The sequence below is a fragment of the Miscanthus floridulus genome, chromosome 8 (assembly GCF_019320115.1).
Source record: "Miscanthus floridulus cultivar M001 chromosome 8, ASM1932011v1, whole genome shotgun sequence".
NCBI classification, from domain to species: domain Eukaryota; kingdom Viridiplantae; phylum Streptophyta; class Magnoliopsida; order Poales; family Poaceae; genus Miscanthus; species Miscanthus floridulus.
Genome location: NC_089587.1, coordinates 116727382 through 116744703, shown reverse-complemented (window position 1 = coordinate 116744703; position 17322 = coordinate 116727382). Strand labels below are relative to the sequence as shown.

The window sequence follows — 17322 nt, the reverse complement described above, 5'->3', positions numbered from 1 at the left end:
TTGATTCCAAATTTGAAAATTGAAGTTAGAGCTAAATTTGTTGGTGTGTTTACAGAATTGTGGGCTGTGGGCTAGCACGGCCGGATATTTTCGTCGGGCTAGTCGGGCTGGCACGACCCGAAACTTAGCCCACAGGTCCGTGCTTGGGCCGAATACCATGCACGAGGCCCAGGCTAGCACGGCCCGCAGGCCGTGCCGTGCCGGCCCTAGAAGTTGCGGGGCGTGCCGGCCCGGCATGGCCATATATACCACCGGCGGACTGGACCAAGACCAGACCCCACTCAGGCACTCACGCAGACGCAGCTTTCCCCATCCCCAGCCCCCCAGGCAACCTCTCCGCCTTCCGCCATCACCGCCGCGCCATGGCCTCCTCTCCCCGCCACCTCTTCCTCCTCCTTCCCCTGCGCCTCCTCTTCCTCCTCCCGCTGCTCGCCGCGGCCAAACCCGTCCTCGAGAACGGTTACACGGTCACCACCTTCGCCGACCTGAACCCGCTCCCGGCCTCTGGGCCGTACCCCTACGCGATCCTCCCGCGGCTCCGCGCCGGCGACCTCCTCCTCCTCGACTCCGCCGGATCTGCGCTCTACACCCTCTCCCTCTCCTCCTCCCCCGGCGAGCCGCGCAGGCTAGCGGGGGGCAAGCGGGGCTCCGGGTTCGACGACGGCGACGCCGCCTTCGACCACCCGCGCAGCGTCGCCGTCGATGCCGCCGACAACGTCTACGTCGCCGACCAACGCCACGGCGCCGTCCGCAAGGTCGCGCCCTCCGGTGAGCGAGCCCGCCCGCCCCCTCCTCCGTGCGTCCTTTGTTCCCCTGCTAGCGGTCCCTTCGCGCGGTTGTCAGTTAGGGTTTAGGGTTTGGCTGTTTGGTGGATGTGATGCGGGGAGTGTGAGTGAGTAGGTGATCGGGACCTTAGTGGCTCATACGACCCATTTATGTTACCTTTGGAATGTTTGTCACAACGCCTCTGCATCGCTTTCGTAGTGAGGTTCGGTTGGGATGTTCAAGTCGTTGATTGAAATTTTGCTCACGTGTTCTCACTCCAAATTTGAGATGGTAGTTTTTTTTACTTATCTACAAATAATTTGTAGATGGTATATATATGTTGAATTTCATGTTTTTACCCTTAAATTATACTGAGATACTAAATTGGTAAATTCATCAAAGATTGGTTCAGAGCAGTCCAAACCATTGTATGTTTGACCCCTAAAACATACAACTTTCTCATCTCACTGGTTGCCAAGCTAACGCAATGGTATTCTACCACTTAGTATTTGGTTTTTGCCGTTTCCTACCTACTCTGACAGTAAAATATCTGTTTTTAGTGCTGCCATTCCTGACAATTAACTACTTGGAAAGAAAAGATATTTACGTCTTGGCCAATAACATCACCTTGCTCCTGATTTGTTACTACAAATTTGTCATTGCTAGGTTATACTACTACGATTGCCGGAGGCCTCTCATCAGGGCATGGTCGCAGGGATGGACTGGCACAGAATGCTACTTTCTCGGCAGATTTTGAGCTTGTTTATGTCCCCAAAATTTGTGCCCTGTTAGTAGCTGACAGAGGAAATCGAATGGTTAGACAAATCAATCTAAAGCCAGAAGATTGTGCACATGAAAAACAGTCAGGTAAATACTGAATGGATCTCCAACTTGCTTTAACTTAATACTGCTGCATAGGTACTGTAACTTAGTAACTTATGTTTAGTGCTTGACTTTATTGTGTTTTACTCTGGCCACCTGTTATGTCAACAACATTTACCTGTCGTGGTACCAATGTCGTCCAATTTACAAATTTCATGCATAGCCTGAGATTATTTGTGCAGAAAGGCTGGTAAAATGTGCTGATTGTTCCAGTGTATATAAGTAGCTTTTCTTGCTAACATGTATTCTGCCTTATCCGGATATGCATCAGGGTTTTTGCTCCATCATTCAACTTATATTTGAGATACTTTATAATTAGTTTCTACTAACTGCTTTGGGGATTCAATGATGACAACTTCATTTTTCCTTGTCTCGTATTTCTGGGCTCAAAACATTTTCATCTACAGTCTGTTAGCAATGCCTGACAGGTTTCATAAAAAAAAACAAAGCAATGCCTGACAGTGTTTTACTTAGAATAGTGATAGTGATATGGTGTTATGTGGACTCCCTGATCCATTTTTTTTGGAGAAATCGTAAACATATACTACAGTGAATAGCCTATGTAGTTGCTAGTCTTGCTAACGGGTTTGTTGTAAAAGCTGTGACAATATCACACTGCTGATGTTCAGCTTATGGATTTGCAGGCTTGGGAACGACATCGGTGTCGGTCATTGCAATATTGTGTGCATTGCTCGGTTCAATTATTGGGTTCTTAGTTCGTCATTTTTACCCTGTCAATGTGAGTATTCTTCTGCTTCAATTCTTAATTCAGAGGAGATGAATACATGCACAAATTAAGACAGTGCAATCTGAAACATATAGGCAGGAAGTCTCCATCAACCACTTTTTCAGCAGGATACAGAAGCAATACCTGAGGACACAGAGGAAGGCAACTCTGATCAGCTTCTGCGACATAAAAAGCGCAGTTGCTAGCTCCATGGGCTACACCCTCCTGCTTAGACTGATCAGACTTGGCCATGGCTATCTAGCCATGGTGTTCCCTAGTGTTAGGTTACAGCAAGAAGTTCCCCTTAGGCCTTCTCGTCGTCGTCCTGAGTTACGCAAAACTAGCACTGCTCCTAACATTGGTCTTAACAACAAAGCTCCCCTTCCTCCTACTGGGCAACTGGGGGATCTGATAAGCTTTGCTGGAGATGCCGGTGATAAGGAGGGTAGTGGTAATGCCAATAGTCAGGAGGGTAAGGTGCCATCTTATGAGGGTGACTTGATGGGTCTTCTCTACATCCCACCTGGCAGCGTTAAGAAAATTGATCACATGATCGAGACCAACCTATCCGGCTTTTCAAGCCATGTGAATCGTCGTAGATTAACTGTTAGTGGTTGTAGTGTAAGCAGGAGGGTGCATGGAGACAAATAAGTTTATCTGAGCTTGTCATCGTCCGTCTTTGAGCCTGCGTGCGTGTCACCTAGGAGTACTGCTGTGGCAGAATAAATTTGTACTACATCAGCGCCAGCGTTTTCCTTGTAAATATGTAGAAGAACTTGGTGTGCCAAGTGTTGCTATATTCTATATGGTCATGGCATGTAATGTACCAAGTGTTACAGAACTCCTGGATATGCTCTTAATATTATATCCGTTGCTGTTTTGTGAAATGGAACTTAAACTGTACTATTATTTGTGAACTCATTTGTTATATTATTTTTGCTATAATTCTGTGCATGATGTATTTGCTTAATCATGCGATCTTGGTTATGATGTTGATTTATCGAGGTCCTTCGTGACTCAACTTGTAGGCGGGCTCGTTCGCGGCCAGCCGCTAACACGCCTCGCTTGCCGCAAAGTTTATTAGCGGGCTTGCGGCTTGCCACAAAGCTGCGGATCTTGTGGACAAGTGTTCCGCGGACACAACAAACTTATATGCAAAACCCGCAAGACCCGCAAGACGTACAATACAGTATCTATGTATTATGTTTCCTAAAGTGATGATCCAGTGCACTATACCATCCTTCAGTGCCATGCTCCAAACAGAATCGATCTTCAATGACAGTTTCAGATATATAACATGTAGTCAAAGGAGAACACATCCATATGTCCTCAACTCAAATGCGAATTGTTAGTAGCTGCAACAAGACACTGATATGACAATTCAATCATAAATTCTAATATGCGGTTCTAATTATGTGTTGCTGCACAGAAATGGAAATGGAACATAGTAAAAAGGAATATTGCCAGGATACACCAAAAATAGCAGGTAAAGAAGGTGTCACTGGGAGAGTGAAATCCCAAACAGTAAGGCTTAACTTCAAGCGAACTGAAACATTGTTCATAACATCTTCATCCATCATGTCTCCAAATCCATTATTCTCTTGACAGTCCTGGGGTGCTGGATTATCCAACACCCTCCTCAGTGCAGTAGAAGCTGATGTTAGTTTTTGTACCTAAATGTAATAGCACAATTAGAAAAAAAAAGGAATAACATGGTTAATCCTTAAGAATATATTATCAGAGCAGAATACCATTTCCTCTGGTGACGAGTAGTCTCTGGGTCCAGTGAGGTCAAGACAACTTCTTAATTCTCTATGTAGCCTGTACTTTTCAGATTTTGGTAGAGATTATGTTCTGGAACTGCTACCAGAAATTAGGTCAGTAAGAAAGTATATAACCCAGAAATCAAAGCTAATGTCACCTGGACATTTGTGTCTGCATGCAGGTATCATATCGTGACACTTAAACTTGGGATTCTTGTTCAAGAGCGGTGTGAAACAATTTCTTTACAGTAACGTGATTGTTTCATACTTACTTGACCTGAATCCTTCCAGATTTTTTTAAAGGTAGAAAGGTATATAAGCAGGTAAACTTACAAGGTTACTCAAGATTCTGAATTTGACATCTCAAGTAACAAATTTTAATAAAAGCTATATATCACTTAATGAGTAATCATCCACCACTGTATATCCGATATATTCATATAGAATATGCTTAATGGCATCTCTTGTTCTAACATACATGTGAACACTTGGGCCGGCATTATAAGTAAGAATTAGTTTTTCTGCCCAAGCATGCCAAATAAGATGGATTCGTTCGGTGCTCTTTTTCTGTAAGACTAAAGGCAACTTTTTTTTACATCTAAGACAATAGGATAGAAATGAGCAAGGAAAGGCTTACTCTAATTTCTGTCTTACTGCAGTAATGAATATTTCACCCTCATATAAATCAGGCGGTTGCCCACATGGAACATTTAATGATACCCAAACTGCAGCTGTCTCCCTGCACAAGCAAAGTCAAATCTACATATATATAAGAGAGAAAAAAAGTAGATACAAGTCAAATTTCCAAAGCACAGAAACAGTACCCTGGTTGAAGATTTACTTGAGGACTGAGTGGATCAATAGGAACAAGAGCGTCTGGTACACCTAAGATAGGCACCACACGTCGCAAAGTTATGGACTGACCAACGACTAACCTGGTACACCTAAGATGTTCTAAATTTTAAACAAACAAACCTGTCTCCTGAGGAGGAGCAGAGATCGGTGCATTGTATCTGCACAGACCCTGCAATACCTGAAGTTGCTGCATAAGAAGACATCAAACAAGGGATAGAAAAATAAATAATTAGGACAATCAGCTTGACATGAAACTGGATGGCAAGGGAAAAACTGACAAGGAAATGGTGTGTCCAAGTCAGGAAACCAGTGGATAGCAACATGTGTCATTCAAAGTGCAAGTGGTATAGTAAATACGTGTTCTGTAATCTGTAGCAACCTGATTGTGCAGTACTATCATATCAAGTTAACAACTACATAATATAATGACTTATAATGAAAAGTTCAGAATTTAGGAAACAAAAACAGAGATGATAATACTTACTCATTTCCGGAGTTCATGCGCATTGGATGATAACCACCTGGCATTATATGGAGAATGGAACATGCAGTAATCTGCATCAGATATTGAGAACTGTTCTCCGACTAGCTTTTCATACCTAATGTCACTCACCATGCATGAATAGGATGTTACTCAAGACCAATACAATAGTAATCGCAGCAAGCTTACTTGGTACAAAACTGTGAGCCATTAAGCAGCATGTTTGAGATAACATGAATCTAAGTCCAGGAAATAAGCAATGGCACAGAAAATATGATAGATAGCCTGAGAAAGGAATAACGAGATCTGGAAAAGGAGCCATGCCCCCACTGCAATAATCTAGGACCAAATATTTAAGAATTCCAAAAGACAGTAACATAAATAAAGTTGAAATGCTAAACTGAAAGGAGTTCTATATCTACAAAGACAAAAAAAATGTCATTTTCTTCTCCAGTTCTCCGTGTCTTGCACCCCTTCTTTGCCACCCTTCTTTGCTCAACCTGACACCTCCTTTCCTCAAATATCGTCACCATCGCCAATATCATCTTCTGATAATTTAACATCTGATAAACCTGAAACAAGAGCGAGTAATGAGTTATAAGGTGTCGTTATTGCTCAAACAACAATACTCAAACTAACAATATGCTACTTTGTACAATTCAAAGAAAATGTACCTTCTGCTCTCAACCAATCCTGCAGGCATACTAAGGCTTGAACTTTCTTGCTTGTTAGTCGGCTTCTGTAGTCACTAACAATTCTTCCACTAGTGGAAAATGCAGATTCAGAAGCTACAGTCGATGCGGGTGCTGCAAACACATCCCTTGCCATACGAGAAACCACAGGATACTTTGTAGAATGCATCATCCACCACTGCAGAATATCAAATTTCTTTTGTAGAGGGAAAAGATCATCTTGCAGATATGTGTCAAGCTCACTTTTCACTCTCTTCCTTTTTGTGCTGCAAGATGTTGTTCAAAGTCTGCCCAGCAGTCATCTTCATCAATACTTCCATCATTGGGCTCTGGTTGTGAGTAGTTTAAATCAGGTGTCATTGATGAATATGCAGAAAACAGATTTTGCAATGTGGCCTTTACCATTTCAGTGTATGCTGGACCTTTATCACCAAAACCAGTGTCCAAACGAAATGATACAAAACTGAGCTTAAACCTAGGATCTAGAACTACTGGAACACATATCTGTAACAAGCATATGTCCCAGTATTTCTGAAACTTCAGTTTCATTTTGCTCGCCATAACTGCAATGGAAATATCTGTATTTGATTCCAAAGTTTCTATTTTTCCTTTGACTTCCCATAGGACATGGAAACAGTGGTTTGCTGTTGGGTATAATGTACCAGAAACTACATTTGTAGCATCATAGAAGGGTTTGAACACATTGCAAAGTAGGTCTGCCATGTTCCAATCTGTATTAGAAGGCTTGTCCATGTAATTAGGATCTTGTGACTCCATAACATCAAAGACTGCCCTATACTCTATTGCAGACTTCAGCATTAAATAAGTTAAGTTCCACCGAGTTGGAACATCAAGAGACGGTCTCTTCTCACAGGATATACCTAATTGTACAATGATTTCCTCGAAACATTGTTTACGGGCTTGTGAGCTTCTAATGTACTTGACACTATCTCGAATGCGGTCAGTAGCACCATCTATCACCTTAAATCCCTCCTTGACAATAAGGTTCAACACATGCGCTACACAACGCATATGTAGCAGATCACCATTTCCAAGCATAAGGTGTCTTTCTGAAAGATTTTTCCTAAAGGAACCAACCATGTTGTTGTTGTTCTTTGCATTATCTAATGTGATGCTAAATACCTTGTGCTCTAACTTCCATTCTTGCAAACACTTCAATAATGCATTAAACAAAGTAAAACCATCATGGGGCGAAGCTACAAGACCAAAACCTATTATTCTCTTCTGCAACATCCAGTCATTATCAATGAAGTGGTAAGTAATGCACAAGTAACCTAGGTTCTGATTTGAAGTCCACATATCAGCAGTTAGACAGACCCTTGAATTTGAATTTTTGATAGTTTCTCGAAGGGCTAACCTTCGATCCTCATATGAGCTCATAATATCCTCAGCAACTGTAGTTCTAGACACTATGGTAAACCAAGGATTTAAGGTAGCAATAAATTTCTGAAACGGTGCATGGTCAACTAAACTAAAGGGCAGCTCCTACAATACGATAAAGTTGACCATGGCTTTACGTGAGACCTCTTGGTCAAACTTCCAATTCTTCAAAGCTAGTGAATCAGGGGATAGTCCTGTGTTCATGCTTTCAACCAACTGGTTCATTCTAGTCCTTTCTTTGCACACTTTCAAATGCCTACGACAAGCACTTCTACCATTATCTCGAGTAGCAGACAAGAGCTCTAAACAATGAATACATTTAGCTTGTACTACTAGATTCCCTCATAAATAGGCTCAAATTCTTTCCACACATCAGATCTAAGTTTACGTCTCTTAATTGGTCTTGATGCATCTATACAATAAGTATGTAAGTATTCATTAGTACAAGCATTTACTAAAGTATACATAGTCAGTAACTAAAGGCATCTCATGCAACAAGAAAATTCATCTAAAGGACCAGGACAGTAGAAACAGGACCAAGTAATAATGAATTTTCGTACCAATGAATCAATTTGCCCCCAACTCAAATGATTCATAGATGCAGCAACAATGGAAAAAATTACACTAGAAGGAGACAAGCACCAGACTTGGTCTTAACCTCTTAGGACTTAAACTCAGGTTGGGTTGGGGATGGTACAGAGCATTGGCCTTAGGGTTTCAATGAGGTCCAGTTTGTAAACTGGAGAATTCTAACTCTGCCTGATGAACAGAATTTGTGCAGTGTTGAAGGCTATTTCATTTTGTTAAAGAAAAAATAGTGGCAAGTCAGCTGCAACAACAAAAATAACAAAGAGCCGAATTATATCCATCAAAAGAGGCAGCAGGCGCAATTCGCAGGCTTGTTCTATTAGGGTTTAGTGACCAAGGCCCAATGGCACATGTATAATTATATATACACACTCTTAATAAAGAAATTAAAGATGCTAATGAAAAATTTGAGACATAAACTGGTTGCTTCAATATGCAGGAAGTTAAATCTAACCTGGGATAAGATCAGGAGAAATAACCATTCTTGTATCATCAGATGAAGACAAAGATGATGATCTTGTAGATAGTACCAGAGACTGGCTCATCCTTGGTGACTGTAGCATTCTATTAAGTACCGGAGATCTCACATAATGCACACATGAAGCAGATGACTTCCTCTGCATTCCTTCTGAATGATTTGAAGCATTAACAACAGATGACTTCCGTTTCGACAGCAAGGACTTGATCCTATCCACGCTCCTTGATGCTGCATCTTTGCCAAGATTAGGAGAAGCAGTCGTTCTTGTTTCATCAGGTAAGGTTGAAGATGACAATCCTGCACATGGTGACCTCTGGTGTTTGGCTCTGGAGTGGCGCATCCTTGGTGATGCTATGATCCTATTCAGTAGCGGGGACCTCACAAATTGCACGTTCAAAGCAGATGACTTCCTCCGCTTCTCTGTTGGAGGCTTTGGAGCATTAACAGCAGATGACATCCATTTCACTAGCAATGACTTCTTCACGTTCATACTCCTTGAAGTTGTATGCTTACTGCTTTGTTGATCTGCTTCTTGACCACTCAATTCTTCTGGCGCAAGCTCAGATGGCAGGTTTGCCATGTCCACACCAGCACATCTAGATAGAATACAATAACATGATAAGCTAGAGGACAACCAAATGGACTGATCAATCAAATTTCGTGTAGCAGTTTTGATCAGCAAAAGACTAACAAATGTTTGCAAGGTGCCATTTGTACTTTGCATGCAAGAAAAATCTGATCCTGACAACCACCGCACAAATCAATAAAAAGTCTTTGATCATATTATCTTACTAACACTTAACACATGTAAAATTAGAAAATAGCTTTCAAAGTGAGGATCCCACATTTCAGACACTTATAATGTTATTATCAAACCCATGTTTATGTAGTATCACCAAGAAGGTTGCCTACCAAACTAGAAGCAACCATATACCTACCAATTGTGGCAATAGGTACTAGCTGTCCAAGAAATTTCTCCCTCCATACCAAAGCAGACTAAAAGATAGCATTGCATTTGATTCCATGATGAGGCCCAGTTGATGATGGTAACATCAAAAACAAGTTTCTAGAAAAGCGAAGGAACTTGCACATGGCAATACGAAAATAGATGTGTAGCCATCAAGTTCAGTTGGAAGTACTCCTTACCCTTCAGTGTCTATGGAATATTTCAGTTAATCTTTTTGTGCACGAATAAATTGTTAAGTGTTCTTCCAGTAACCACAGTGAAACGGATACGGAGTAGTTGGCAACTTCTTTGTCTGTTTGAAACCACTTAATGATGTATTTGTGATTGATCAGCTGTTTCAAACTAAGAGCGTAACTCAGACAACGCAAAACTCATATCCCCACAGTTCTGGAAGTTAAACTTACTAAGAATTGAAAAACAGAGGTGATAGTGGATGACACTTACTTCACATCAAATTCAGACTGATGACCAGGGGTAGTTTTCTCTACTGGCCGATCAAGCACACCACCTTTGCTTGGCGCAGCTGCTGATAGAGCCATAGGAATTGCAAGACTTTGGCATCTTCCCTTGTAAATGAAAGATCTATCTCCTGCACAACATGAAGAAAATCAACACGAAAGATTATATCAGAAAGTCTACAAGAGTAATCATGGACCTATGACATGATAAACAATATTTCCATGTAAATTGGAAGTCATCATATAGCTAGCACAGTTCTTGATTGCACATTTGTGCCTCCAGTATTGGCACAAATGTTTCCATGAAATGGAAGGATTCTCTCTTCACAGTATTTCCATGAAAATAGATGATAAACAATATTTCCATGAAAATAGATGATAAACAATATTTCCATGAAACAGAAGGATTCTCTCTTCACAGTATTGGCAGTAACGGCAAAATCCTTGCCAAAGCGGAACAGCACTTGTCCGCTCTCATACTACGTGGAATCCCCCACAGTTCTAGCTCCACAGGAACCGCGTGAACAGCACGAATCCTACTTGGTACTTGCCCTAGCCCTATTGACCTTATCCACTGAAAGGTACTAAGAAGTGCTACTAACTACTTACTCCCAAAATCGCATCCAAATTCTAACAAACTGACAAAATGGAGCCAGAATCGGGAGCGAAGGAGACGGAGCACCTGCCACGGCGTGGCGATTCGGGAGGCGGCTCGCCGTGGAGAGCGCAACACGGCTGGGCACTATGGCCTCCATGTCGCCGACCGCCGTCGCCGCACCTCGGAGATTCTGTAATCCTGGGGCCGAGCTCAGCTGCCGCGGCGGAGACGAGGCCTCGGCGGTGCGGTCGCAGTCGCGGTTGGAGGGCCCGGAGGATGAGATCTTCTCGATGTCCATGAAGGTGGAGAAGAGGTCGTCCTCGGAGCCGATCTCGTCGAAGGCGTCGCCGTCAGGGCCACCGCCGCCGCCGCCGAGGCCCAGGCCGTCCGGGAGGCGGAAGGCAACCTCAGATCTGGCCCGATGGTGGCGGTGGCCCGGTGATGCAAGGGAGAGCAGAAGAAGAGGGTGTTGCGGGTGTTGCGGGAGAAGAGGATGTTGCGGGTCTTGCGGGTTGCTGCGAGCCTTCTCGCTGGCCCAACGGGCTCGGAGGTCTGGAAGTCTTCGACCCACGAAAAAATTGCAGCTGGTCCACAACAGCCACGAAGTCCAGTTTTGCGGGGCGAGCGGGCGGGTTACGCTAAAAACCCACCCCGCCTGCAACTTGATTCGTGACATTCGGCGGACTATCGGGTTTATATAATTGAAAGTATGTACACGTCGACGTGTTTAACGGGGATAGCCGTATTTGATCTTGTATAAATTGGGCGGTTCTGTCTCAGCTGGCATCAGAGCAAGATTAAGCATAATATTGTCATGTACTTAGTTTTCAAAACAAAGTTTTGTTTAAAAAAGCCTATTTTAACTAAAACTTTAGCTACAGGCAAATTTGTCAAAACTAATTTACAAAACTATGCTAGCGACATCCTTCTTTATGCCTAGTCAAGGACTATTAGGTGGCTATCTAAAGCCCCCTTTAGCACGGCTCATCCAAAACAGCTTCACCAGTGAAGCCAGAAAAACTGGCTTTTTCCGGCTTCTAGTTCATTTTAATCCCGGCTTATAAAACGGCTTCATGCTACAGTGCCTCGATTTACGTAAAATAGATGAAGCTGAAGCCGGCATAAGCGGTGCCAAAGAGGCCCTAAGTACTAACATGAGGTTTTTACTTTCGTCGTCCATACGGCATGCTATTATATGGATGTCATTCATAGTAATATATGGATCAATATACCTCTATGTCCAGGTAAGATGGTGAGTGGCATGACCGCAAGATGTGAGCGTGCAATCAAAGGGGAGAGTAGTTTCGATACTTAAGTATATATATCTCATATATATACGGAAGTATTTAATTGTGGGTTATCTTTGGTACGGCTATATATGTATATTCTATATGTATGTATAGACGTATTTACTTTCAGGTAGCTTTGATTCGAAAGTATATATATGTGGGTATATATATATCGAAGTATTTAGCTTGCAACCTAGAGATCAGATTTTCATTTCCACATACATATAATTGTGGGGTTGGGCTAAAGTGGAATCTTCTGCAGGTACGCTAACCATGAATGCGTAGATTGAATGTAGCTGATGACTAGCTATATATCAAGAGAGTACGTGTTATGCCACCGACATAGAACGTGATTGCCGCCTTAGGCTGATAATTTTGTGAGGACGAATAGGACGGTCATGCATCATGATTGTGTTTGTGCATAAATATGCTTCCCTCATTTTGTTCTAATACTAAGTCATCTATGATCAATGTGATGTTACAATCTTCCCTGTGTGAAGCTAGGCAAAATGCCTTGTTCCATGCCGCTTGAATAGTTGTGCTTGAAGATAGTGTGTGATTAGCTTTGCCTTATATGTTTGCTTTCAAAGGAAATAGATGACAAGTCAGTAGTTAGCAAAAACTTCACCCCCTTGAAAACTAAAACTGGTAGTGATACCTTGTTAGAAACCTGCACATACTTTTCTTTTAAATATAATGTCAAGTTCTTCCTTTCAAGTTATCTTCACATTAGTTTTTAGACATGTGGAGGCTCATTATCTAGGTAGTGCCATAGCTGTCACCCCTTTTGTCCTCAGTAAGCATATGAGTATTGAAGAGCGCTATTCTGGAACAACGTCCAAGTTTCGATAATCTTATGGTTGTCGTCTCTAATTAAGTTCTCTTTTAGGAGCCTGAGCCTATACACGTGGTTGCTAGCCCTTGAACGTTGCGCTACGAAGACCTATATCCATGCCTTTGCTTGACCTTAAGCCTAAGCTTGGTTCCCTTGAATGTTTGCATGTGTTATGGTTGTCTCGCTCCTGTGTGGGAGGACCCTGCTCAAAAATCCTTATTAGACCTCATTGCTTCTTCTCCTACAGATGATCTGGGGCAATGCTAATCGCTATCTACCCTGGCTTTAGAACCTTTTCTTCGCAGATCATGTCGTTGCTTTATCAACTGAATCCCTAGTTAGTGCATTGGCTCTGTCCCTCGAATCTCATTTGTTTTATCTCCAACTCTCTCAAGGCTTGGAATGTTTATTGGTCCTGATCTCATGTTGCTGCTCGGCAAGACTAAATCTCATGTTAATCTTTACCTGGTAATCACCTTGGTGAACACAAGGCGTATATGGAAATTAAGCAAGAGTTCCCTGCTTAGTTGTCTTCGGCAATTAAGCTATGTTCTCTTGCGCTGTGCTTTAATCTTCAGATCGCCTCCTCGTTGACTTCTGACCTTGTGATTACCTTTGCTTGCCATCTCCCCTTTGCATAGTGCTTGTTCATACAACCCAATCTGTGCAACTTCAATTTTCACTTTGGTTGTGTCATCAGTAATGGTGTCATGAGTAGCAACTACGATGCCACGACGAAACCGAGAGCCTCTTATGGGCGCGCACACAAGGTTGTGCTGCTCGGCACGCGCTGGTATCGAGGTTCCTAGCCATGATCTATTTGCCGAACTACACCGATGTGTTATTTTCACATAAGCTCTTCCTTGGTTATCTCTCCATATCTAATCGGAAAATCCTTATATCCGACCAAAAGTAGTAGAGCTTCGTTCTGAAGTTGCAAAGAGGATAACCTTTGGAGAACAGGTCATCGACATGAACATTGGCAGACTACAAGAGGTGGTAGACAAGTGACTCTAATTGACTGTCCCTATAATGACATCGGTCATCTAGTGAGCAACTTATGTCATCCCCATTGGATCAGAAAGGTTCACAACATGTAACATTGGATAATTTATCAATTGAGTGACAATGGATGGAGATATTATGTCCTATAATAGGTCACCTGGTACTCATGAGCTTTCTATCCAAGTTCTTGATCTTTAGGTGCAAGATGATCAAGCAGTCAAAAACCAACCTTCTTCAGGTGACCCCTTCTCTGCTGACTTCCATGGTGACTGTCTATTTGCACTTCAACTACAATCATTGCCATCAAAAAAGAAGTTTTGAAGCCTCAAATGTTGAGAGACAACTAATTAGTTAGCAGTAGGAAGGTTAATCTCTAGCTAGGTAATGACTCTTCGGTAACTACGAAGGCTAGGTCTTACAGACCAATGTTAAGCAAAGAAACAGCAAAGCCGGTCAGCGATGCTAGTATTGCTTTCTTCTCCAAGCCCTATGTCGTCAAGTCAATTCTATCTTGGACAATCACATGAGTAGTGCAAGATATTGTATCAGCTAAGTAAAGAGCTATAGAAAGCACGTCCCTAGTTTCAGTCAGCATCATTATGTATATGGTGCTATCAAAGGATTTGTTCATGACTCTATTGGAGAAAGTACAGAAGGGTAGTTAGAAATGATCCCTTATCTTGTAGGTCTGTCCCTCTACACATGAAGTATGCATTGTGCCTGGTAAAAATAGCCCACAAGTCCAATGCTTGTGCATCGTTGAGCTGGTGCCTAAATCAATGGTTGAAGTTGTTCTCTAGGAAGCTTATGGGGAAAACCCTAGCCTCCATCCTCTGTGAGAAAGCTACCGCTGTCATAAAAAGAGTTAAAGACTACGAACACACTTCATAATGTGTAAATCAAAAGAAAAGAAGAGCGGGAAATCTGTTGAGATTTCATGACACTAAACCGGTTATCTTTAAGCCAGTGATTAGTGACACAAAGATGGTTGAATTCACATAGAACTTGATGATCTCGTTCCTCACTTAAGGTACTTCAATGTCTTAAGTTGGTTTGAGGATTGGATGAGTAAAGCGTCGGATTTGAGGGATGTTTTGATAGTTAGGTCCCAAAATTTTAGAACAAAGTAGTTTTGGTAGATGATTTGTTTGGATAGACAAACGGTGTCCGATTGAGCTAAATTTTGGTTAGTAGTGAAAGGACTCTTGGATATAAATGCCTACCAAAATTTGTGCAAAATGGAGTAGTAGTTTGCAGGATATGAACAGATTACCGAGAGATATAGAATCAGTGATTTCTCTGCTAACTACTATCATTCCTCACATTATTAACGTTGTGTTTATAATTGATGCCAAGATTAGCAACATGGTCAATGTTTTGCCGTTAGATAATACTTTAGATGCCCTAGAGAAGATTCCTTGCACCCCGTTGTGCCTTGCTTTTTCCCTCTCATATCAACAACGGTTGAGCAGTCAAGGTGGTCTTCAAGTCAATTTGTGGCTTTGCAAGTCGAAAACAATTTAAAAAGTGTCAAACAACAGATTTCAGATTATGCTTATGAGTTGTTGATTGGCATTAGAGAGGAAGCTTCAATGTCAAATGTAGTCCAATAAGGCTAGTTTTGCTGCAGTGCAAGTCAACCCAACGTATTGTGCAACAACACCATGAAGGAAAAATGTACTCAATACTAGTGGCGTACTATTTTTCCAATTGGTGTATACTTGCAACTTTTGTTGTCCTCCAGACCTCGCTGTCATCCTTCTTCAGTAATGATTTCCAAGGCGGACTTGTCCTTGGTACCTTCTATGTGTTTTACCCAAGTGGTTGCCTCAGATTCAACCCAGATAACTATTGCCGCTTGGATACGGGGATTCCCTCAAATAATGATTGTCGAAAACGCTGAGTCAATAGAGTCATCTATTACATTCACCGCTCACTTTATAAAAGTTGAAGTTTGAGTGGAGTACAACAAACTTTATTTTTGGACCAAGACCTGATTCAACTCTTAAGTGGCTCAAACTGAGGACTCAAGATGGAATCAGCTGTTGTTTCAGGACTCTAAATAATTCTAAGTCCGGAATTCATTGTCATTGACATTGGCGTTCCGCGTTCTCTAAAATTTGTTAAACACCTCAAGTTGAGCCAAAAGTAAAAGTTGGAATATATATTTCGGAGAAAGACATACAAAAAGTTGGAATCAATTTGGCCACGTTTTGACCAACTAATTCGAGCTCAAGCAGAGCAAGGCTTAATCCTTGATTAGTCACTGACACTATCAACTTTAGGCTTAATTAGGAGCTAATGGAGCGCTCTAATGGCCAGGAACCCTTAATAAGTTTTGTAGATCATTAGGTGGGACGCAACTTTGCTTTTGGGCCCAAGGTCCAAATTGGCCCGTAGCTTGCCCAAAAATGACGCCCACCTTACCCACATCGCTGCCCGCCATGTACTCGGTAAAATGCCCCAATGGGTGACATGTGTCCGGGACATGGCATCCATGCCTGAGCGCGCCCGCACCTCCTTACCGCATGCCCCTACTCTCTCCTCACACGATGGGGATGTCCAGACACTTGAGCGCCCCCTGCCTCGCTCACTTGCTTCTCCTTCCTCGCCCTCTGCGCTGCACCCGCGTGCTAGAGCACGCTCGCCATGGGCGCGGACAACCGAGCGCCCATGGCCACCATGGCAAAGCCCCTACCCTGTCCACCCTCGTTGCTTAGCACCTCCAGCCATCTAAGCACCCAAGCTAGCCCCACGCCCCTCCAGCGCCTCCTCGCGCTGTCCCCCAGCAAGCGAAGCGCCGGAAAGCATCGCCGCCAAAGCCATGCCCGTCAGCCGCCGCTTGCTGCCGCTGCTGAGCGGCTGCTGGTTGCAGCTAGCCAAGGCCAGGGCTAGGTGCAGCCCCCGTTGGCCACTGTTAGAGCCTGACTAGCCCTTCCCCACCACCGAGGTGACCTCACCTGCGAGAGCCCATCGATCCCCTGCGTCCGCGTCGAGAGAAAGGAGGAGGTGAATCGTAGATAGAAACTCTTTACTTGGTCTAGTTGCTTAATGCCTAGACACATGCATTTACATATATGGGCTTAGTCAATTAGAAGAAAAGTTTGTGTTCACTTTGAAAAAATGTTTTTCCTTTTCTTTTTGGGAATATTGCTATTATTTAGCTGAAACTTTGGAAAATCATAATAAATTATAGAAACATCGTAAAATAGCAAATGAGGACTTTTTGGAATACTTATGAGTAGATCTACACATTAGATTCATAATATAATATATGTTAGTATAATGTTACTGATGCTTTATTTATTCTTATAAAGTGCTTTAAAAATGCTTTTAAGTTGGATAGATGCATATCTTGAGTTATGAAAGTCCAAAAATGGTAATTCTAGTTGTGTTAATCTTGGGATGACATGATATAGCTAATAAAAATATTAAACATGCTAATTATGTACTGTTTATATAATGTTTTGATTTAATCTTGTTAAATAGGTAATTTTAGCTTGTTTTGCTTGTTATTCTCATATCTAAAGTTGTGGTG

General features: G+C 42.4%; 1 protein-coding gene, 1 long non-coding RNA gene and 1 pseudogene across 4 annotated transcripts; 1 reads left to right on the top strand and 2 right to left on the bottom strand.

Annotated features, from left to right (window-relative positions):
- The first annotated feature begins 288 nt into the window (after positions 1 to 288).
- Positions 289 to 3261, top strand: LOC136473359 (uncharacterized). Of its 2 annotated transcripts, none has more exons than XM_066471007.1 (4): positions 289 to 768; positions 1432 to 1632; positions 2292 to 2386; positions 2474 to 3261. In XM_066471007.1, the coding sequence occupies exons 1-4, from the start codon at positions 363 to 365 to the stop codon at positions 3023 to 3025; spliced, it is 1254 nt and encodes a 417-aa protein (XP_066327104.1). In that variant the 5' UTR covers positions 289 to 362; the 3' UTR covers positions 3026 to 3261. The 2 variants fall into 2 exon arrangements, with proteins under 2 accessions (XP_066327104.1, XP_066327105.1); XM_066471008.1 differs by having other exon boundaries at positions 2470 to 2717.
- Positions 3262 to 3478: 217 nt separating this feature from the next.
- On the bottom strand, positions 3479 to 5405 carry LOC136473358 (uncharacterized). Of its 2 annotated transcripts, XR_010762594.1 has the most exons (6): positions 5113 to 5384; positions 4962 to 5072; positions 4792 to 4876; positions 4126 to 4234; positions 3847 to 4047; positions 3479 to 3644 (listed from the first exon to the last, which is right to left on the bottom strand). It is a non-coding gene; the product is annotated as an uncharacterized lncRNA (long non-coding RNA). The 2 variants fall into 2 exon arrangements; XR_010762593.1 differs by lacking the exon at positions 3479 to 3644 and having other exon boundaries at positions 3722 to 4047; positions 5113 to 5405.
- A 369-nt stretch (positions 5406 to 5774) lies between these two features.
- LOC136469775 (uncharacterized) lies at positions 5775 to 11331 on the bottom strand (annotated as a pseudogene).
- Between the last annotated feature and the right edge of the window lie 5991 nt (positions 11332 to 17322).